This window comes from Choloepus didactylus, chromosome 6, assembly GCF_015220235.1.
Source record: "Choloepus didactylus isolate mChoDid1 chromosome 6, mChoDid1.pri, whole genome shotgun sequence".
Taxonomy (NCBI): domain Eukaryota; kingdom Metazoa; phylum Chordata; class Mammalia; order Pilosa; family Megalonychidae; genus Choloepus; species Choloepus didactylus.
In genome coordinates this window covers 61,068,154-61,091,223 of record NC_051312.1, presented here as the reverse complement: position 1 = coordinate 61,091,223, position 23,070 = coordinate 61,068,154, and the positions used below count along the sequence as shown (strand labels likewise).

General features: G+C 42.6%; 1 protein-coding gene across 10 annotated transcripts in view; it reads left to right on the top strand.

Moving 5' to 3' along the window:
- The window catches only part of NAV2 (neuron navigator 2), a 747,149-nt gene that overhangs the window by 599,594 nt on the left and 124,485 nt on the right, over positions 1–23,070 (top strand). For all 10 annotated transcript variants that reach the window (XM_037839250.1, XM_037839257.1, XM_037839249.1 and 7 more), the window contains exon 11: positions 20,517–20,639. In XM_037839250.1, coding sequence (XP_037695178.1) covers positions 20,517–20,639 — 123 coding nt within the window. The remainder of the gene's footprint in view (positions 1–20,516; positions 20,640–23,070) is intronic.

Genomic DNA, 23,070 nt, shown 5'->3' with positions numbered 1-23,070 from the left:
AAGTGGATGGAGTGTGAGATAAGAATGTATTCACGTGGGAAATACGAATACTCCTGTACACTCCTGCCACCACCCGCGGTGCTGGGTCAGGGAACTCGGCTGTGACTAATTGTGCTTCGCAAGTTGCTCCTTCCTTCCCTTCCCCACCATCAGGACATCTGCCCTCTCGTCAGAGCAGGCTCCCTGCTCTTCACGGGGTTCCTCGTTGGTAAACAACGTCAACAAAACGCACTTCAGCATTTGGACATTACTCAGATTAGCCCAGGTGTTTAACCAGGGGAAATTCCACCTCAGGCCCATTAATCAACACTGCAGAGAAACTCTGCATTTTAGTTGATTCAAGTCGACAAATATTTAACAAGCATCTCCTCCACACTGGGCCTGTAGCTGGGGTATGACAGACAAGTGGGGGCCGTCGGTGATTTGTTCCATCAGCCCTGGACCACGTGATGGACTGGGCTTACTTGTGCTCATTAAAGTCCTCACCAGAGTAAACCTGGGACTCGTGAGCAGAACCACTTGCACATGCAGGAAAAACATATTCCAGCTCACCAGGAAGGAGATGCTAACATGTATTACACCCCTTCTGTTTGCCATGTATTTTACGTAACCTCCAAATCCCAGGTTTATACGATATTATTTTCATTTTACTGATAAAGAAGAGGAGCACCAAAAGGATAATTGTTACTTAATTTTTTTAAACCCATGGAAGACCTGAAAAATATGGCCTACTAATATTCTATTCCATTGTTTCTTTCTCTTTGGAAGCTGGCATCTCAGTGGTGGTGGAGAGGTTCTGGTGCCATCCTTGCTGTGCTATGGCATATGCTCTTTTCATCATCCTTAGAGCCACCCTCTTGGCTGGAGAGCACTCATCTTCACGTGCCGCCTTTTTCTACTCAATGCTTTGCTGCTATACCTTGAAGTGAGAGAGCAGAGGTATCCTGGATGGTCCCTAATCTCCTGTTCTCCTGTTAAGCTTCTGCGTATCTCTCATCTAGAAAACCCAGGGTATACTTATTTTATCTTAAGCATGTAGCTCACTCAGGTTCCAAATACCTTTCCCAGTTATTTTTCAAGGTTCAAGCAGTTACAGAGTGGCTCAACAGATTTATGATGGCAAGGTTGGAGCATACCAAGTTCAAGCTGAGGTGAATATGAAAAGAAACATTTGGATGAGGTTTGGTGTATTTTGGCCCTGAGACAGTCAGCCCATGTTGAAAGACTCAAAAATAGGGCCGTGTGTGCCTGCACTCAGATCAAGATAAGAAACTCAAGTTTTGTTGGGACCTCATAATCCTCTTATTATGCTGCTTTGGAGGCATGATTTAATGGAAGAAGCTTTGGACTTTAGAGCTGACTTCAAATCCCGTGCTTATCAACTGGGTGACATTGGGGGAAATTACTTCCTTTTCTGAGCCTTTATTTCCCATCTGTTTACCAGTGAACTACCTCTTAGGTGTGTGACGAGGGGTAAAGGAGATAGTACATACAAAGTGCTTGGCTCGTATAGAATGATGGTTCCCTTTAGCCTTCTTGGAGTTATGGCCTCTGCTTGCCTTCCTAGCCCTTTATCCTACTTAGGCTAGTCACCAAGATGATATCAGGTAGTTTCTTATTCTTGAGCACATTGACCAAATAGCTCCTGGCTGGATCAGAGTTGGTCTGCGAGCAGGCCTGTATGATCAGTGGCAGTTGTCGGAGGCAGGAGGCAGCTTACCTGTAGCCCAGAAAAAGAGCAGCACATCAGCTGAAGGGCTCAAAGCTAATGCACCTTGCCTGGGATATGACCACAAATCAACAGTTGTGCATGCCTTGGAACCATCATTGCATCCCTTCCAGGATCCTCAGGGTCCTGATAGGAAATCTCTCTGAGAGACGGGGATTTGTAACCTTTCCTCTTAATCCTGAGATAACTACCGAGTGAGACAGACAAACTGGCATGGGCACTTCTGGAGGACTGACAATTGTTAAGAACCAAAACTGAAATAAGATTTTGAGTCTAAGAAGAGGCCCAAATCTGTCTCTGGAGTCTTCCAGCTGTAAATCAGATATACCTTCATTTCTTGATCTTGGGAAAAGTGGGAGATAGAGTCTGTGGTTATCTCTGCTCATTGTTGGAGTCTGTGTCCCAGTTCCCAGAGCCTTGTGCTTATAATCGCCCAGTCATCTGTTTTGAAATTAGAAAGCTCATGTACTTGAGCAGTGAAGTTTTAAAGGGTAAAGTCAACTCAAGTTGTCAGAAACAGCAGAATAAATGTGGGTCGGCTCTGCAGAGGAGGAGGAGGGCCACATAGAAGTTGACCAATAGCACCTGCTAACACTCATCTCTCTGGACTGTCCTGCAGTAGGTTACAGTAATTCATAAAAGCTCAACCACTTTGGAGTCTTTCCTGTGTCCTAAGCATTGTATTTGCACACATTGTCTCACTGAATCTTTAATCATTTCTTTCAGATAGAGGCCGTTTTTCATCCTCTTTTTATAGTGGTGGAGACCGAAGCTCAGAGAGGTTAAGTTACTTGACCAAGTCACACAGCTAATAATGGCTGGAACCAAGCATCCAAACCAGGCCGAGTTCAAAGCCTGCACTCCTGACCACTCTGCTTTTATACAACTTTTGAGTATAGTGGACCCCATGCTCTGACTATATGGGAAGTAAGACCAGAAGGAAGAGTGGGCACCCTCTGGACATTGGAAGCCCTGGATACCCCATGTGCCATTCTCGGGACTGATAAAAAGAGCTGGAGAGTGGTGTTCAGAGGGGAAAGGCTCTCAGAGGACTGAGCTGAACAGGAACCTTAAAAATACCTGGAGAATGCTTATGGAAGGACCGTAGAGGCTGGGGCAGGGGCAAAGCCAGATACTTTTCTTTCCCTCAAAAGCATTATTGCATGTTTGATTTCAATTACATATTACAGGTCTTTACTGTAGCATTAGAAACACTTGTGTCAACATTCCCCAGGTGCTTGTGCAGAAACAGAATGGGGGCAAAAGTGGTTCTCTGTGTGTTGGAAATGAAAACCAACGAGGAGGTCAGAGGCAGGAAAGTTCAGATCCTAGAGCCAATTTTGCATGGTGATTTACTGAAGCGCCCCGCCACAATATGGCTTCCTGTTGTTAAATCTCATGAAAGTAGGCATTGCAGTCACCTACGGTTTCCAGCCCTTGTAGATCTGATACTTGAATTTCTCTGAGGAAATTCTACTCCCTTAGCACCCACCCACCCACTGCGAACCCAAACAAAACACATGATTACAAGCCCGGCACCACCCCAAGACCTCAGAGTCATCCATGGCAAGTTAGGGCTTTATTAATTGAGTGACTTTTGCCTTACTCTGTGAGAGTTGTTAATTAAAACCACTCAACCACTGAGTTGAAAAAGAGGGAGGAAGACCAAGATTGAGGACAGCCAACAGACTGGATTTCCTCACTCCTTGGGAGGCTGGTTTAGCTATTTTAGAAGTTAACTCAGACTTTACAGTTGAGTGAGCCTTTTACCGGAGACATATGTGAACTTCCTTGGGAACTTGGGCTGCCCTACAGCTGGGCCCTCTGGGAATAAAGGAACTGCCTAGCCTCTGATCCAGTATTCATAATAGTTAACACCAGTTAACTATCATCGTCGTCATAACAGCTACCAGTTTATTGAGCACTTCTAAATTCCAGGCATTGTATGCAGCACTTTTTTAGACGTCATCTCATTTCAAGCTCACTTTCATCTCCGTGATGTAGGAACTCTTCTTCCTATTTTCCTGATGAAAACACAGGGGCATGGCTGGTGTGTTATGGAGCTGGGACTCAAATGCAGACAGAGTGCAGACACGAGCTCAACCGCTGTGCTGCAGGATTTTCACTGAAGTTGTGTAAACACATCCAAAATCTTATTCCCTCCTCTTTCCCCAAAACCTGTTTCTCTTCCTTTGTTTCCACCATCCACCTCTCTCCCATTGCTGTAACCCAGGAAGAATCTCAGACTTCCCTTTCCCATTTCCTGGTAATGCCAGTCACTAAGTTTGATGGATTCTACCTTTAACTATTTCTTACCATGGGCCTCTCTAATCTCACCGTTCATATTGCTCACCCAGATGATTACGTTCATCCCTTAATTGGTTTTCCTGCCTCAGAGCTCAGTGCTCACCCAACATCCTACACTTTGGTGAGAAAATTTGTCTAGACCACTAATCTGGTTACATTATCACCTGCTTATAATACTTCAGTGGCTCCACATTGCTGGGTGGAATGTGTTTCGGTTACTATTGCTGTATCACAAAATTTAGGTGCTTAAAACAACCATTTTATTATGCTCATGGGGTCGTTGGGTTGGGAATGTTTGGCAGACATGGCTTGTCTCTGCTCCATGATGTCTGTGGCCCCAGCTGGGGAGACTCGAAGGCTAGCACTAACTTGATAGCTGGGGGTTGGACTCATTCCAGAACTTGTTCATGCACGCTTCTGATAGTTGGGCTGTGATGACATGACAGGTTGGGAGTGCCCTGGCATCTTTATGTAGCTTGGCTTCCTTACAACATGGAGGCCTTAGGATTGGCAGACTTCATGCATGGGGGCTCAGGGCTCCAGGGACAAATATTACATTGAGCAAAGTGGAAGAGGTGCCACCTTTTATGATCCAGTCTTGAAAGTCATATAGTGTCATTTTCATTATACTGCATTGGTCTAAGCAATAGCAAGCTCTGTCAGATTCAAGGGGAGGGATCACAGGTTCTACTTCTTAGTGGGAGAGTGAAAAGGTCACTTTGAAGATGAGCATATGGGATGGGAGATATTTCTGTGACCATCTTTGGAAAAGACTGCACCATCCTACACCCTGTACTGCTCAGCATGACATACAAAGCCTCCCGTGATCCCACATTAGAGAGTAAGCTCTGCAGATGCACAGACCTTATGTTTCTTACTCGCCACTGTATCCATGGAGCATGGCACATAGTAGGCCTTCTGTTTGCTATGCATTTGGGGAGTAAAGAATAATCTGCTTGCCTAGCCTCATTTCTTGCCATCTCCCTCTTCCTCTCAATCCCTTCCCCACCCCTATCCCAGCCCTGCCACTCTCTGTACCACTGACATTTTCCTTGATAAACAACACTGTTTTACCTCTGGCCCTTTGTATGTCTCTCTGCCCTCAATTCCCAGCCACCTGCCCCAGTCCTTCACGGGTTAACCAAAGCTGGAGAGCCTTCCCTGGCAACCCTAGCAGGCATCAGGTCTCCCTTCTCTGGCTTACCAAACACTGGTAACAGCTCCCAGATGACTCTTCTTAGTTCCTTTTGGCACTGCCTGTCTATATAACTGTCCCTTCTCTGGACCAGGGTCTCCTTAAGCAGATGGATTGTGTCTTCTGACCCCTATATTTCTAACTTCTACCAGACCTGTGTTTATGCTTAGTAGATGTGGTGAAATGAAGTAGAGAAAAAGGGCGTAATAACAGTACTGCTGCTTCTACTGCTATTACTAATGATAACAGCAGCTAGTGTTTACCGAGTACTTTTCAGGTGGCAGGTCCTTTTCAGGTATTTTCTCATTGAATTCCTATAGAAATCCTGGGAGATCTATTATGTGACTATCCCCATTTTACAGTTGTGGAAACTGAGGATGAGAGTAGTCGCTTGCCCAGGGTCCTGGAGCTACTAATAGGCACAGCCAGTTTCAGCAAACTTGAGGACTCAGCAGTTGAGACCCATGCCTCTTTCCCTTTTGGACCTGTCACCTGCTGGGTGTGAGGCTCTGAGACCCAAGGGTTTTTCTAGGTTCTAATGAACTGTACCAAGCCCAACCTTCAGCTGGATTAATAGAATAATAATGTGAGAGACAACAAAGTATCTGCTAGTTAGACAGTATCAATTGTCTGTTTTGTTCTTGGTACCATGTTTTAAGGAGTTTGGAGGTTTATCCAGGAAAGGGTAATAAGAAGGTGATGGGTTCAAAAACCAAAGCCTAACAGAATGCTTGAAGAAACTAGTTATGCTTGGCTTGGGAAATACTTACACAAACAGTAGCTTCCAGAAGACTAAGCTTGAACTGTAGGTGGAAGTCAGACTTCACATTTTTTCGTTTCCTAAACACAAATGTGAGCATTAAAATCAATATAAGGAGAAATATCTGAAAATTAGACATCTTGAAAAGTAGATTGGGCTGTTTTACAAAGTCATGAGTCCCAGTCCCTGTGAATAATCAAGCAGAAACGGGAAAACTGCATCCCAGATGTTACAGAAGAAATTCCTGCATTAGGTGAGCAGCTCAGAGAGATGACGTTTAAAAGGTGGCCCAGTTGTCCGATGCGGGACGTGGAGGTTCCTGTAGGAATCGCTGAGGTTGAGTATAGATGGAGCAGAGCTGCACATTGTGGTCAGGAGGCCAGGTCTGCTGGTGGGCACCTTGGCTATCAAATCCACTCCCATGTAGGCCTGGGGTGATATCAGGGCACAAAGTTGAGGCTTCTCGAGCTTTTCTAACCCATATCCCCTTGTAATAAACAAAAATCACACACACCTCCTTCTCCTGCCCCAGGTTCTGATTTATCCCCTGGAAGGTAAAGGGATTTGGAGGCAGAGTGGTCCACGGCATTTGGGAATCACTGTAAACTCAGAAGATTCATACCAGTTGTGATGCTATTAGCATTACTGTCTGCAGCTCATATGATGAAATTAGGTTTTTAAAATGTAAAAATGTTACAATATTGAAATACATTCTCTCTGTGCAGTGTCTAGGGAATTCTGCTTTATCCCCACCTCATGTGAATTATTACTTCAGCTTCTCTGTCCACAATTCATGTGAAATTAGAAGCATTTGAACAACAAGTTGAAGAATGAAAAAAGTCAGGGACCCCATTCTGTTGTCTGTGTGATGGTAGACAGCTGCTGGGACTACAGTTCCTACTGTATTGAGAGAAGGTCATTTGAGTATCCTGTAGTCAACCAACTCTAGATTGAGTTCTACTCTGGAGGTCAGAGGCCTGTGTTTGGGCTCCCTCTCTGTCTGCCCTTCCCTCCAGAGTGTTCCATCTGCTGTGGGGGTGCCCCTGCCCCTCCTGTACACACCACCCTTGGCTGCTCTTTGCCTGGCCACAGGCTAGCATTTGTCTGGATGCTTGGCCACTTGGCTTCTGGGTGTCTCACACCCATGTTCCTCCCGCAGAACTCCAGCCGCCATCTTGCTATGTGAGAGACGTGTTTGTCCCCACAGTCTGTGCTATCTTCTGCCCTCTTGCAAACACACCTGAGCTACTCTGCCCTAGGCCCATACATGTAGGCATTCTAGGGTCGAAAACACAGTTTTTGCCTTTCAAACAACTCTCCAGTCTACTGGTTTCATTTTTTATTCCTTTTTTTTTTCTTTTAATCATGGACAATGGGGAATTGAGCCATGGGGCATGAAGAAGGCTTCAGCTAAGGTTTAGGAGGCCACAGAATTTGGCACCAACATTGTTCCCAAGACCGTGAACCCTCGGCTCAAGCTGCTGTGCTTTGAAGAGAAGGGGCTTGTTTTCTCCTCCCTCTGCGCCTTTTCTTGCCAGCTTCCTCTGTCTAGAAGGCTTCCCTCTTCCTTCTTTCCTACCCCATCCTCCAAGACCTCAGCTCAAATCCCATGTCTTCCTGAAAGTCTTCCCTGGCCCTTCAAGTAACAGAACCCAATGTTAATAGTATTTGTTTTCTATCTGAAGAAGATGAAAGAACATGTCTTACTTCTCTGCATTTCTCAAATACTTACTGCACTATATATAAAAGACAGTTTAATTCATGGCTGTTATTTATTCTTCCGTTCAGTCCATCAAGAAACATTTATTAGATATCTTTGAGAGCGTTCCAGACACTGTTCTAGGGGCTGGGGACATCAAAGCAAACCACTCGTCCTGCCTTGACTGAATTCATCGGGTGAGAGGCTGAAACACAAGGAGAAAGACAAACGAACAATTATAAAAAAGTGCAAAACAAGGGAATCTAGTTTCACTTTTATCTCAGAAGACAGGAAAAAGGATTTATTTTACGAGGATTTCTTACACACGTATTAAAATGAAAACACGTCACTGACAATTTTCTGCTCATCTTTTCTTGGGCACATCACCTAAACTCTCTGAGTCTCTGCATCTGAAAAAGAATTAGACCAAGTAAACTTAGAAACCCCACCAAGTTCTAATATTCTGTAGTTCTGTGAGACAGTCTATCTTTGGTGTTGTCTCTTAGTCCTCTGCTGCATTTGAAGTCAAGTTTCAAGGTAAAAACTTCTGCATCTGGTGTTGTTGGTGGGAAGCGACGGAGATGATCCTGAAGTCATCATCTATTTCAACAGGAATATGGCCAGAGCTTGCACCTCAGTATAGGGGCTTTATAGATCGTGAGATTAGCAGGTACTTGAATCATTGATGAGCCATTCAGCTGATTTTTGGAGTTTGTACCATATTGGACTCCACCCGCCTTTTTTCTTTTTCTTTTCTTTTTCTTTTTTTTTTTTTTTTTTTTTTTTTTTTTGAGAAGGACGCAGTTTTATCAAACTTAATAAAAGAATATTTTTCTATGACTAATATGTGTAAAACGGGAAACTAGCTTCAATTTTATCATAGAAGACAGAAAAAATGGATTTATTTTACAGGGATTTCTGGCACTTGTGAATGTATTAAAATGAAAACACATCATTGACTACTTTCTACTCGTGTCTTCTTGGTCTGTACCCAGCTGAAGAGGATGGGCAGATTTTCCTTCTTCCTATGGCTTTTGGTTGGCATAGGATGCCTTTTTGCTTTAGGGTTTTATTAAGATTTTTAAGAATTTCTACCACGGCCTATGATTATGCAGTGCTGCTTTGGGGGAAATTTTTGTGACCCAGGGTTACAGAAGCCTTTTCACATCCCCAGAGACAGCTGTGAGATCTTCCTGTCCTGGCTCAGGGCGTGATGGGCCCCAGCTGTGGTGTCTTGGCCACAGCCATCTTTCCTCCATTGACTCCATCTTATGCCACTTTTGTGGATTTACAACACATTTTTGGAAAATCTCTCTAAACGTGGAGATCTAGTGTTTTAATTAGTTCAAAATCTGAACTCCCCAGGAGAAAAATGGCTGTTCTCATGTATTTTCAACCTTTTGTAAAACAAACAAACAAACAAAAACTCATGCCCCTTTCTGATTAATATAAAAACCTCACACCCTGCTTTCCCCCAAATTTCTGTGAATTTAGGGGTATATGTGGGAGTGTGGGTGAGAGTGAGTGTGGCTTTCCAGAATCACTGAATCTTTAGGATCACCACAGCAATCAAGATTTTGTCAAATGTTAGCTATAAAATAAATTGTGAAGAACACTGGGCCATTTTTTGTTTTGATGGTAAATTTATAATCTTGAATATGCTTTTTCAAACTCCCACCCCAGAGGTAAGCCTTCACGCGCAGGTAACCAGTGTTGGAGGCTGCCCGTGTACTGTTTCTGAGGGTGCTGCAGTGTGCATGCACACATGGAAAAGTGAACAGGGGCCAGGCATCCTGTGTCGCCAGCTGCTGTTGCTGGATTTAGGGGCAGGCACTTTGAGTATCGTAGTCACCCAATTTTGGCTTAATCCCTACCATGAAGGTCAAAGGCCTGTATATCTATTTCTTTGCACTGGTAATACACTTAAGGAATCCCATTTAGAATGGGCACCCAGAGTAACCATTTTCTTAATGAAAATGCCATCTGTTAGAAATTTAGTATCTAAGACCATGCAGTAAATTCATTTTACATTTTAGATCCTTTGTTTCTATATATGCATGTCTGTGTGAACTCTGATTTCCTTGAACCCAATCCCAGGCTGCCTGACAAACACCTTCTCATCATTCAAGGTGCCTCTTTAGGGTTACTTCCTCCAAGAAACCTTTTCTTACCTCCTTGCTACTTTGGCCCTTGGTGTACCCCATACGAATGTCTGCATCTCTGTTTCTCCCAGTCAGACTCTTAAAGTCAAGAACAGAGTCTGGTTCTCATATCCCCCAGCACCCTGGCCAATGCCTGTCTCACAACATGGGAAGAACAAATTTGTTGAACAAATGCAACCACCTCAATACATGGACCACCTCTAGGGGGAAGGAAGACTTGCATCTGGTTCCATTGCTACACTTCCTGCACACCCCAGCTGCTTCAGGAAAGCTGATTGTTTGCTGGGCTTGGGTGATGCTCCCCAGGCCTGCTTTGTGCCTCAGTCTGCAGAAAGGATTGTCTCCCAGTTACAAGTCGACTCACCTTTTACTCCTTGTGTTCTTAAGACACCTTGGATTTCTTTCAGCTGCCATCTAGATGAGACAAGGTGAAACTTGTATGAACCTAAACCAAAGCATCTGTTGGTTGTTCCCCAGTTTTGGTAGTGCCTGTGGTTATTACCTGAGGGTGTCTGCATGAAACCAGAAGAGAAAGAGACGCTGGTTGTCTGATTCCCTCCTCTGGGGGCTCTAGTCATCCTTGAACAGGAACACAAAATCCTCAAAGCCAACATAAATTCAGCTGACTTAATGTGAAAAGTGAACTTGTGTCCTAGAGCCCTTTGAGGGTCAGGGAGTTGTATCAGAAATCCTGGGAACGATAAGGTGTAGCAGTTTCCAGAAGATTGGCAAATATTTCTCGGTGTCCAGGGAGTGCTTGGGAGGGAGTATTCTTTTGACAAAGTGGAAGGCTTTTCTAGGGCACGGGCAGTCTCATTAGGATGCCATGCTGAGCACCCGTTGCCCACAGTGCTCTCCATTCAGTGTGCCTCGCTCTGAGTGCAAGTGTCCCTCTCAAGCAGGGGCTTCCAGCCGTTGGCCTGGTCTGAGACCTGCAAGCCTTTAAATCCAAGACTGAGTTCATTTATATTTGTAGTTGTAGCAACTCATATCCAGCCTGGATCTGTGATGACCTTAGGGACCCACTCTATGAACTGACTTTCAAACTGTTTTCAACAGCGCATTGTCCCCTTAACATAAAGGGCCAAGGCTAGTTACTGGGAAGATTTGAAATTAAAATTACCATTATACTGTAGTCACATGATGATACCTATTTAACTCTTAGGGAAACTGAGTCCAATCCAGGTCAGAGTCCCTCCATCTCAGTTTCAAGATTTAAGGCAGAGTTTCCATCAGTTTGGTCCTGAATTACCCACATGCCTTAAAAATGCAGGGTTTGGGCCTCTCCAAAGACATTCAGCACCTGTAAGAGTCAGGGCCATAGAATCTGCATTTTTATCAGCGTTCCCCAGATGATTCAGGTAGATTCTGAGGTTTGAAAATCCCTGGATATCAGTCAGTCTCCTTTCACCAACTGTTTCGTTCCAAGAAAGAGCTCAAAGGGGTTTTGTCTAGAAAACTCTCCTGTGTGTTAGGATGTGTTTCATCTTTTCAGTAGGTGGACAAAAAGCTTCCTGCTAGTGCTAGAAATATTTGCTGCAATTCCACACTGGCAGTTGAACCACAATAAAGAGAATTCAGGCAAGACTAAACTCCAGACACAGGGACTGTCAAATTTTCAAAGTGTGCAACCTTTCTTCAGAGGGGTGCCGTGCCAACCCCTGTTTTATACAAACATTTATGGATTATAATGGAAATTTTGCATCTACATATTTATTTAAATAGGGATGGTAAGTGCACTATTGTTAAAATCCTTAACCGTCTGTGTGAGTTTAAATATGTATTTCATTGGCAGTTTTATGGATTTTATATTAAAATGCTTATGCGCATAGATCCTTAGGTAAGCTAAACCAAAATGCTCTGGAAATTATTGTCAGATGGAATTTTGTTAAACTTGTGAAAAATCACATTTGCATTTTGTAAAAGATGCATAGACCTTGGGAGCATGTTACAGCACCACACAGGAATTTCCCCACTCCATCAATCACTTCCCTGCTAGGAGTTTGGTGAGAGCAACCCCAAAGCAGTGGTGAAATCGAGCCTGTGTGCTAAAATTCAGGGTGACATCTGAGTTATAGCAAAGCCATGTGCCCCTGCTGAATTGGCTTATGACAAACAACAAACAGAAGTCCTGCCATGTGGAAACCATTGTAGGATATGTTAAAGGGGCCCACTCAGCCAGGACCCACTTCTGCCCAACTATAGGAGAGGGGCTATTGGGGTGGGGTCTGGGGGTTCCATGAGCCAACTCAAACTGGATGCCGATTTTGCACACGTGAGATGAGGTCCATAGCTTTCATTAGTTTCTCAAAGGGGTCCATAACTTAGGAAAATTGAACAATTTCTGCCTTAAATAGTAGTCTCCAAATTGGATTTGGTTGTGTAAAAAATGAACTTGTGCCTCCATTACACATTGTATTTATTTTTTTAATTATATCTGTGCCACTTTACTGAGCTATTGGGTACAATGTAAAACAGACATAAAACATAGGAATTTAAAAGTACATTATAAGAAAGAAATATTTTTAAAAAGCACCCCTGTGGATCATCTTTTGCTCCTCACTATGGAGACTACTGCCCGAGGCCTGTGCTTCTCAGTTTTTAATGTGCATATGAATCACCTGATTCAGGTCTGGGGCATCTGGGATTCTGCCTTTCTAAGAAGCTGCCGGGTGATGCCGAAGCTCTGGGCCCTGGACCACACTTGGAGCAGCAGGTAGGTCACTGCTGGCAGTGACCCTCTCGATTTGCCTTCCACCCTTTCCAAGCAGCTCTTCAGCTTCTAGCTGTAGGAAATAGAAATGGCTAAACTCTGAAGCTCTGATCGCCTCCACAAGGCATAAAGGGGCCCCTGGGGACTCTCCGATGCCTCCTTTACTCAGGCCTTCCATTTTCCCCTGCTGTCTCTGTCCCTGTGTCCCGCTGAAGCTAAGCTCTTGTCTGACTAGCTTAGCAACGTCATTGTAGAGCTCTCCAGAGAGGAGTGCTGTGTTGGCGAGGGCTAGCCGGAGGAGACTCCAGATCTCCTGGGCAGATTCGCTTCCGCGGGAGGCTGGACTTCCTACCGCATCATGACCAGAATTGAGTTGGGCTTTCCCCAGTCATTTGGCTCACTTACCCTCCAGAACTCCATGAGATGGAAGTGAAATGCAGAAAAGCCAGAGAAGGGACTGGTGCCCTTAAGCTGTGAATATTCCCAGTCGGTGGCTCACGGCCACTGAAGGAGCTGCCCTACAGAGATGTCTATTTGCCACAGTCATCGTCTCTCTCTGAGCCAAGGTAGGCTATGGTGTGGCCACAGGTGGCTGCTCCAGGCTTGAGCAAAAGAAGGGTAGATTTTGCTACAGATGAAAATTGAACTCTTTCTGACCTCCCCCTTGAAAAGTGTAAGGAATCAGCTTGGCGATGTCCTGAGGAGTGTGCAGTCCTAGGGGACGGTGGGAAGCAGTGCTAAAAGGCACCCCAACTCTGCATCAAGCAGAAAGGTAGGAAACTTTTGGATTCTCTAAGCCCACATCACCCTCTCTGCCTCTTCCAGCGGTGGTGTTGGAAAGGGTGGTCACAAAGGCACGTCACCCAAGCAAGTGTGAGTCTTGTGTTGGAAGAATTGCCACTAAGGCATAAAAGTTAAAGGTGAGTCCTTCCCCACCCGTCTTCTCCCATTTCCCCATGTTTCTTGATTGAGTGTGCCGTCTAGCCTGGATTATTTATAATTCAAGTCCTGTCACCACAAGGCATCCCATCTGAGAAAGACTTTCTGACTTTGAACTTGCTCTCCAAATGTTGTTTTTGGTTTTATTTAAAATGTCATCTTGGGGTGACCTGTAATAGACGAAAGCAGAAAGCAGTACTGCATTCTTTGATTGGAACTCATGATTATTTGGTTTTAAAACATATAAGCGTATGTTCTAAGTAGAATATTAGAATCACTCTGAGATACTTCTCTGCACTTATCATTTGGGGCGGGTGGCTGGATAAAATATGACATATGTGTCTGAGCTTCTGTGCTTCTTTGAAGGCAAAGTGATTTCCAAGTGTTTCCTTGCAAAATTTTTAAGTGTTCGCTGAAATTTCAGTGCTGCAATTTTATATTTAGCCCTGAAAATAACACCCATTTTTTTTCCAGTCAGATTTTTGCATTTTAATTGCAGTCTTTTCTTCTTCTAAGTCAGTGTAGTGCCTTCTTTTCTCTCATAAGGGTCGGCTTTCTTCAAAAGGATTCAGGCAGCTTTGTTAGACTAGCTCGTCGGTTTGTCCTTCTCTGACCCTGAGTAAAGTTTATTCATCTGACTTCTAAGAGGCCCCAAACTACAGGGATCCCTTTACGGGTTTGTCCAGAAACTCAATTTACATCGTAATCAACTTTGCGAATAAATGTCATGCCGTATTGTAAGTGAGTAGGGGAGCACTGTGAAAGCATATGCTGTTTGGGGATTTAGATGCTGGTGAAATGCACAACTGTAAAGTCTTTTCAGCAGTCTACATCATTTTTCTTAACCTTACACAACAAAGTATGTGTTGATATATGTGTTCATATATTTATATTGATATTGGCAAGGCACATTATATGTGTATAGAATTCTTTTATTCCATTTTTCTTTGCTGTGTTCACATTTAAACCAAAAGTGTGACTGAAAAATACAGACTGGATGGCATGTCTTTGAAGAAAATTAATCGCCTAGGCTTGATTTGATTTTTTTTTTTTTTTTTCCTGTTTGTACTGCTTTCATTTCTTGCATCTGAGGGATCTGGTTATTATTTTTTTAATGTCATGCTCTATTAGAAATTCACTGAACCAGATCAGATGAGTACGTATTTCTTTCCCTTTCCCTCCCCTCACACCTCCCCTGATTCTTGACAGAAGGCTGTTTCTTTTGAGATTAATGAAAGTCAGTTTGTGTTACTTAAGCAGGCCATGTTGAAATGTGAATTTTGGGAATGAGACGCCACCTTTCTCTTCTTCCAAAGGTGACTCACAAAGCCAGCTTCACCTGGTTCCACATTGTTGCATCATTACATTTAAAGAAGGGGAAGAAATCTATTTACTAGATGTTGGGCTCAAAATCTCACATATTTGTTCTAACAGGCCCTATTAGATTCCAGAGCTTTTTCATCACTAGCATAAGTTACATAGGAGGTACTTACTTTGTTGAGAAATTTGTAATAGGCATGTTGCCTCCACGGTCTCTCTTGAACAGAGGGATGGTGAGGTCTGTCCTACAAGTCTCATCATTACTCACCCGTCTGGGATGACTCAGACAGGATTAGAAATGGTGTGTCTGAAAAATCTATAGAAGGACATATCAATGAGAAAACGTTCACCAAAAATGGAGTGCAGAATGATGGGAGTATTGAAAAGTTGTTATCTTTGAAACAAAAGCCGGAGCCTGTTACTCATCTGCTTACTCCTTTCTTGGCTCACCTGACTTACAAGAAAAGGTCTCAACCCTGTCACCACCCGTGGAGTCCATCTCCTGTTTCCAATGTTCCAGCAGCAATGAGCTACTTATCCTTCTTTCATTTCTCTCTGTTTTCATTCATATTATCCATCTGCCTAGATGGATCTTCCGATCTTCCTTCTTTGGATGGCAAACTCCTACACACCCTTCAAGGACCACCTCAAACAGCCCTCTGTGACTTCTTCCCCCATGTGTTCTCCAGGCCTGTCATTTAGTCATATGTTATATCACTCTTCATGTAGTAGTAGAGCGACATGTTCACATGTCTGAGTCCCCTAATAGGTTCTGAGCTTCACCAGGGTAGGGGAGGAACTAGGTCTTTCCATTTCTGTAACCCCAGTATGGCACAGAGCCTGGTGGGTGGTATTTATTAAATTGAAAAGGGGAGAAGAAAATGCAGAGTTGCTACTCTGTGATGTGGGCAATTGCTGTTGAGGGTATTAACAGCTGCTAATAATTATTAAGAGTTCTCTATGTGCCAGGCACTGGGCTTTATGTACAATCTCATTTAACCCACAACAACCCTATTAAGTTCTTCTGCTGTTGTTTCACGCATTTTGCAAATGAAGCAACTGAGACTCCGAAATTACACCAAAAAGTGACAAAGCTGAGATTTGAGCCCACCTATCTGCAATGCGACCTTGATTGCAGTTTTATTTTCCCAATTTGAAAACTGGAGATGATAATAATACACATACCTGATAAGGTCCTTTTTAAGATTAAGTGTCATGATCCATGTAAAGCAGTTAGCACTGTACTCAGCAAGCATTCAGTAACCTCTAGCTCTTATTATTAATAATGTATACAATATCATGCATCTAGCAAGGGGCAAAGAAAAAAAATGGAACCCAAGTCTTTCTGAGGCTCTCCTGCTTCCAGCTTTGTTCTGTAGCACTGTAACACAACCTGTAACATAAAAGCTGCCTTTGAAAGCATGGACTACCCTAGGTTGCCCCAGCCTTGAAAAGCAAGATAAACTCCTCCTGGACACATTGTCTCTTTAGCAGAAGCTCCTGCTCTCTCCATCAAAGGGCTTCTGGGAAGAGGTGGAAGGTGGAGTCAGAGAGCCACCTCCTCCCTTTGCTACAGCAGGAAAATGTGGAAATAGTTCAGTAGTTTGGCAGGTTAGGAACCCACTAAGCAAACATGAGGATGTTACCAGCAACTCCTTGAGCTCCAGCCCTAATTATTTATTTCTGCAAGGAGAAGCAAAGTTCAGCACTGGTCCTGGGGTATTCAGAGACTGGATAGCTGGTTCTTCTTTTTTGTGACCTTGGACAAGCCACTTCCTCTCCAACTATGGAAGCCTCTGATAATGCCTCCAGAAGATGGGGCAAGGCCATCCCTTCCCTTCCTCCCAGAGCCTTCGGGAACACAAGCCTTTGTAACACTGTGCAAAAAGGCCACCGTTTCAGATGCACACACCAGTATTCTACCTGTAAATTACACTTTCTTAAGGGATTAACTTTATTAAGGCAGTCTTTAGCTCATTCCATAGACAATTCCAATGCAAAGTTAGAACCAACAAAAATGTATATTTTCATTGAGACTAGAAGTTATTTTTTAAAAATGTATGGAGCTTTTTGTAAATTGAACTATTGTAATTAGTGGATGATAATTTAGAAATGGATATTTTAAATTAGATTCTTGTGTGACGTGGCTTCCAATGACAGCTCTGTCTCCAATGCTGCATTGTCTCCCAGTGAGAGATATACAAAAGTATTTGTTTTGAAGAATATTATTTAAAATATATGATGAGGCAAAAGTACTGTGTATGAAATTGCACCAGGCCAGCAGCTGCAGTTGCTACAATTCTATCTACAACTTCACAATGTTTCCCTTTGCCAAAAATGGTCGTCTCAGAGTTGGAAGCATTCAGCAAACAATGGCAAGGCAAAGCCACCAGAAACATGCACCTGATTTCCATGACAAAATATGGGATGCTGTATTATCTAGTGGGGCCAGGTTGGACATAGAATGGAACCTGTTCCCTGTTGGCAGAGTCATTCCCCAAAGGAATGGAAATATCAGTAATCATCGCAGCTAGTGTGGTACTGAGTTGTTTCAGAACCAATTTATAACTGATGCCAAGTAAAAGCATTGTATACCCATTAAAATATGACTATTGAAATAATAAAGTACATTTGAAGTCTTAATGTATACCTATATATACATACATACATATATATATATATATATATATATATATATATATATATATACACACACACACACACACACATACACACACACACACACACACACATATATAGTTAAATACATTTTTGCAGACCTCTGGAAGGAGAGGTAAATTCCCCATTTCCCTCACCAGTGAGTTCTTCTGTCTCTCTTTTCTTAGTCACACACACAAACATACATACACACAAAGTGAGTAAAAGAGACTTGTAATCCTAACTAGATCACTATCAGACTAGTTGTGTTCAGTTCCCTGGCTTTCAGTTCTTACTTCATTTAAGAAGACAGAGGATCCAGATTTGTGCTTACCTTTGCCCTCCTCTCTGCCTAAATAGTGTCAGAATTCCCAGCAGCATTTGACAAGTCAAAGTAGCGCATTCGTTCCCATCTCTCCAGGACCTACCCAGCCTTGTTGGTTGCCATTTTTGGACAAAACCACTTTGCACACAGGTTGTTGGGCTAGGGGCTGCAGTGTGTCTCAGCATTCCATTTCTGGAATGCTCACCATCTCTGCTCTCTAGCCTTAGCAGAAAGCCAGGGGTAAGTGTGGGCTTTGTCTGTATGCCCGGGTGTGTATAATTGCCCAACCGTGTATGTTGTTTCACCAGCAATAAAAATCCAACAGGGAAATGAATGCTAAAATTAGTTTGTCCTTTGACAAGATCTCCCAAGTTGAAAAAATTTTGTTTATCTAACTGGCTGGGCAGACTTCACTAAAATTAAAATTAACTGCCTCACTTAATGGTGCAACAGATTGTGTTTTGAAGAGATTCCACTGAATGCTCCTTGAAAGGACATTTGATCTAGAAAATCTAACCTCTGGTAAAGTTACCGTATTTGGCATAGGTGGAGGTTTTTTGTTTGTTTGTTTTCCTCTTTATGCTAGTTGTAGGAGTAGAGCACATAGACCCCTGCTGGACCCTGAAACGGGAATCACTGCCTCTGTTGAATAGTTGGGTGGGTAGATGGATGGATGGGTGGACTGGCAGATGGACAGTATGTTTAATCTGCCTTACCATATGCTTTAGGTGTCAAGTTTGATGATATTTAACAGTAAGGAAAACCTATAACTAGTGTCTTTTCAAAAGAGATTTTGCTAAACCCTACCCAAAGCCTGTGTCTTTGGGCTTCATTCATCCATGTGTTTATTCATTCAACAAAATACAGTATTTAATAAGCATTTAGTATGTGCTAGGCATATGGGATATAGATTTAAACAAAATGAGAATAGTCCCTGCCTTCGGGGGGACTTACTGTCTAGCATGAGAGACGAGCATTAAAAAGTAATTGCACAAATAATTATCTATGACTCTGATAATTGTTTTTCTGTTTTTTTCATTGTTTTAAATTTTGTATTGAAATGTAATTCACATACCATAAAATTCACTATTTTAAAGCATACAATTCAGTGGTTTTTGGTATATTCACAGTACTTTCTAATTTTAAAGTGACACAGTTGAGTGAAAAATTCAGTCTGCTCTGCTATGGTTTTGTCAACACAACCCCAAACAACTGGTTTGACTGACTCCAATTATGTTAGTATTGCATTGTCTGTGATCATAATGTCATAACTGGGGGTCGGGAACAACACCAGAGATGTTCAATTCAGACCCAGTATCTTGGAAGTTGCTCTAAGGGAAAGTTATTTAACCCCTCCTGGAAGCTGCTTTTCACACAATATGTTTCCAGTGAGAACTTTCTTCTCTACTGCTAACTTGAACTTACTGGTTTCAGAAAACTGCCACAGGATCGCATAATTCTGGTCCTATAAGAATATTTCCCAAGCTAGAAGTGAAAGAAATTCAAGGATTGGGAAACCTCCAGATTTACCCCATATATGCTAAATTAAAATGCCAAATGCAGCAGACATTCAGTGATTTAGTTCAGCTGCCTCTGTTTCAAGAAAATAACCATTCATGGGTCTTCTTACTACATGTTCTTTGTCTTGAAATGCTAAAACATGCATTTTCGGACACATCACAGGTTGATAGGGCCTGTGCAAGGATTAAGGTGTCCAAATTTGGCTTCTGGCTTTGCGCAAGTTTTGCTTTGCCTGCCTGTTCTCCCCTGAAGATGAGGATAATGACCTGTCCCCTTCAAGGGGTGTTGTGAGGACGCACATGAGATATGAGGTCTAGCTGCTTTGCATCTGAACTACATCCTGCTGGGTCTCAGCTCTCGGGATCTGGTCAGGTTGAGCAGTCAGCCCTCTCTGTATAATACAGACAGTTTAGTGGGGTCCTCTCCCTTGAACAACGCTGGTTTTCAGATCTTTTGGTGATGACACAAAGCTGTCTTCTGCTTGGAAGAATAAATTAGAATTAGTGTCAGAGAGTTTTGTGACGACCCCTTAAACATTAATATCAAAGGTGAAGTTCACCATTGTGGATACTTCAATATGATGATAACCATAATAAGGTCTTCCATGTATACAGTCTTAAGGAAGACTGCAGTATTTCCATAGTTTAGATGAAAAACTCAGGACCCAGGGAGGCAACTTGCCCCTGATAGCACAGGTGGCTCTTCTATTCTCTATACCTTTCTTTCTTCTCGCCTAAAAACTTGACTGCTCTTTCCACTGCACTGTTCTGTAATGTCTTTCCCTATGATTTACTAATAACTTGTCAGTTCCTTTCACATCACTTAGGTGAAACACCTGCTCTGTGTAATTGCTGACATTAAAAAGAATGTCATGAATACATCTCATGGTTGATTTTATCCTCTGGTTCCCTTCTGCTTCATCGGCTCCTGTGCGTTTGGGTTAATTAAGCCGAGTTCCGTTTTTTTTTGTTGTTGTTTTTTTTTTGTCGGAAAGCTGTTGATCCTTCAGGTTGAATCAGTTGCTGAGTTATCCTTGGGCTGTGATTAGTGACAGAGCCTCAAGGAATCCTCAGTTCCTTCCCACTTACAGCAGAGGACCATCATGCAGGGCTTCTGGATATGAATGACAAGACCATACAAGACTTGCTTTTGACCATACATTTACATCAGCCTCTTCTCCATTTAAAGGTATATGACTGACGGTGGACTTGGCCTCTACACCCGTCGCCTGAACCGGTTCCCTGATGGAATGGCTGTGGTGCGGGAGACCCTGCAACGAAATACCTCCCTGGGCCTTGGAGATGCTGACAGGTAAGCATGCTCCACTCAGAGGTGGCCTGATGCAAACACCATCCCAGAGTATACTGAGAACAGACGGGTGCTTCCTTAACCCACAGAGAGTTTGGGAGGCCTTAAAGCCATGCCTGGAGTTAGGATCTGGCACAGTAGATAGGAGAGAGCTGCTAAAGGGCTCTTCTTGAGACCTGCTTCTCTGCAGGGTGGTGATTCTGATAGCACGAACACAGGCTTGGATAGTTTTTGTTGTTGCCTTGACTGTTGCTACTGCGTTTTTCTTAGTTCAGCAGGCCCCAGGGATCTGCTTTACTTCCTCTCTCATTAGCCAGCTTTCTAGGTATTGCACCTTGGTTCAGAATCCCTGGTGATGCACAGAAGGTCTGCGTACAGGAGGGAATTTTCCTGGCCTTAGCTGAATCGGTCTTACCGTAAGTCTCCTGTTGCCTGGTAATAGGAGGCAAGGCCCAAGGATGTAGGTCTGTTTACCACATGCTGAGTAGTTGGCATCCTAGGAGTGGATCAGTCTTCATTGCCACCACTGTCAAAGAAGAAAAGAGCTTCAGAAAACACTATAATAAAGGAAGAGGAATAGTTGGTGTCAGCGTTTCTAGTCCTTACTCTGAAACAAACTGCTTCTGTGACCTTGAACAACCTATTAAAGGAGGAATTTGGACTGTTTGGTTTCCAAGGTCCTGCTCTATTTCTGGATTTCAATTCCTTTTATTGATCTCACTGTTCAAGGATTTTGTGACATGCTTGAACCTCTTTCCACATCTGGGTTGATGAGACAAAACATGGAATTTAAATGTGAGTAGTCTGAAATGCTTTTTCGGTGCTAAACCTCAGGTATCAGAAAGCCAAATAGTAGCACAAGTACAGCTTCCTGCTGCTCTCCTAGCAGGACATACTTTTTACAAAGAACTAGGCTACTTCTGTAGATCTCTGGTTTCAGAGTATCAGCACAGCATGCTAAAGAGACAGGCACTAAGTTCACCTGTGGAAATGGAAATTGCTGGATTGGAAACTTTATGTTCTCTCTGAAAAGGCTGGGAAGCGTGGGGTGATACAGACCACTGTTTGTCATCAGAAACCTGAGTTTGGCCCTGGCTCTGCCACTAACTAGAACTTGTTCTCCTCAGAGTTCCTCTAGTTTCCAGTGTGGTGACGTATTAGGGATGACAAAAGCCTTTACACTAGAGTGCCAGCTCTAGTCAGCTTTTTTTCCTGTAATTAATATGAGAAGGTATTGGTTTGAAAACTTCTTAGAAAGACAAACCATTTGAGAACTGCTTTTTCTAAGGCAAAAACTCTCAGTAACTAAAATCTCTATTCTACATATTACCAGGGGGAAAAAAAGATCAGTTGTTGCAACAGCCCCACTGGAGATTCACAATCTGTCAACTTTCTTTGCTTATTTGTACTTTCCTGTAAACATGTAGCTGGTTAGTAAATCTATTAGCATAAAATACAGATCTTACAAGGTACATTTCCCCTTGCAGCAAAAGAAGAATCTGCACTAGGCAGTTTAATTTAATGCTTCATTGCAGGGTTTATGGAATTACAGATCACAGCTGAGCTTAGTTCTGCTTTTGAAGATGGAGGATTTGGGGGCGGGTTGGAAAGATTGATAGCATTTGTCTTGTTCTGGTTCAGCCTATATGGTGAACCAAACAGGAAATAATGTTTCTGGTTATCCTCAGGCTAGAATGCTCAGGTATGATAATATATTTAAGACTGAATGGATAACTGACCAAGTTTGAAGAAACAAATAGGAACTAATTATGATTATAAATTTTTTCTATTTTATGTAAGTTCTGACCTGTAGACAGTGAGATAGTTTTCATCGTTATCAAAAATATTTTATGTCTTGAATCTCCAAAGTTATTGGAAACAACTATGTAATGCTGCATCTTCAGCTAAGTTAAAATAGTTGTGGATTTGTTTCTGTGAAGTTCTTTATGTAAATCTCTGACAAAAAACTATATTCTGGACAACTTTTTCCCAGAGCAGGAGAGTCACAACCATTAGAAGTACAGGAGATAATGTTAGGTAGTATGCAGGCAAATATTTCTTTTTCATAGTTACATTTAAATTTCAGTGTTTTTAAAAACCTATAACTAGTGCATCAAAGCCATGATTTTACAAATATTGTTAAGCAAGGATAGTATAGGCTTGAGTCAGTTTAATGTGAAATGCCAAAGAAAGAATAGCACAGATGGTGTGCAGATATGTAAAACTAAACAAAACAACAAAAAAGTAGTGTGCAAATGGCTAAAGTTTGGGTAATACTGTTCTTGTTCCTGTAATTGGAAATATATTTCTTAAACAATTTAAATTAGACAAGTGAAAATCTAAAGAAAACCCAGCAGCTTTATAGAATTCTTCCTTTCTAACCTGAAAAAAAAGGTTACCAGAGCTGAGTTACTTCCAGGAAGCTTTTTTATTC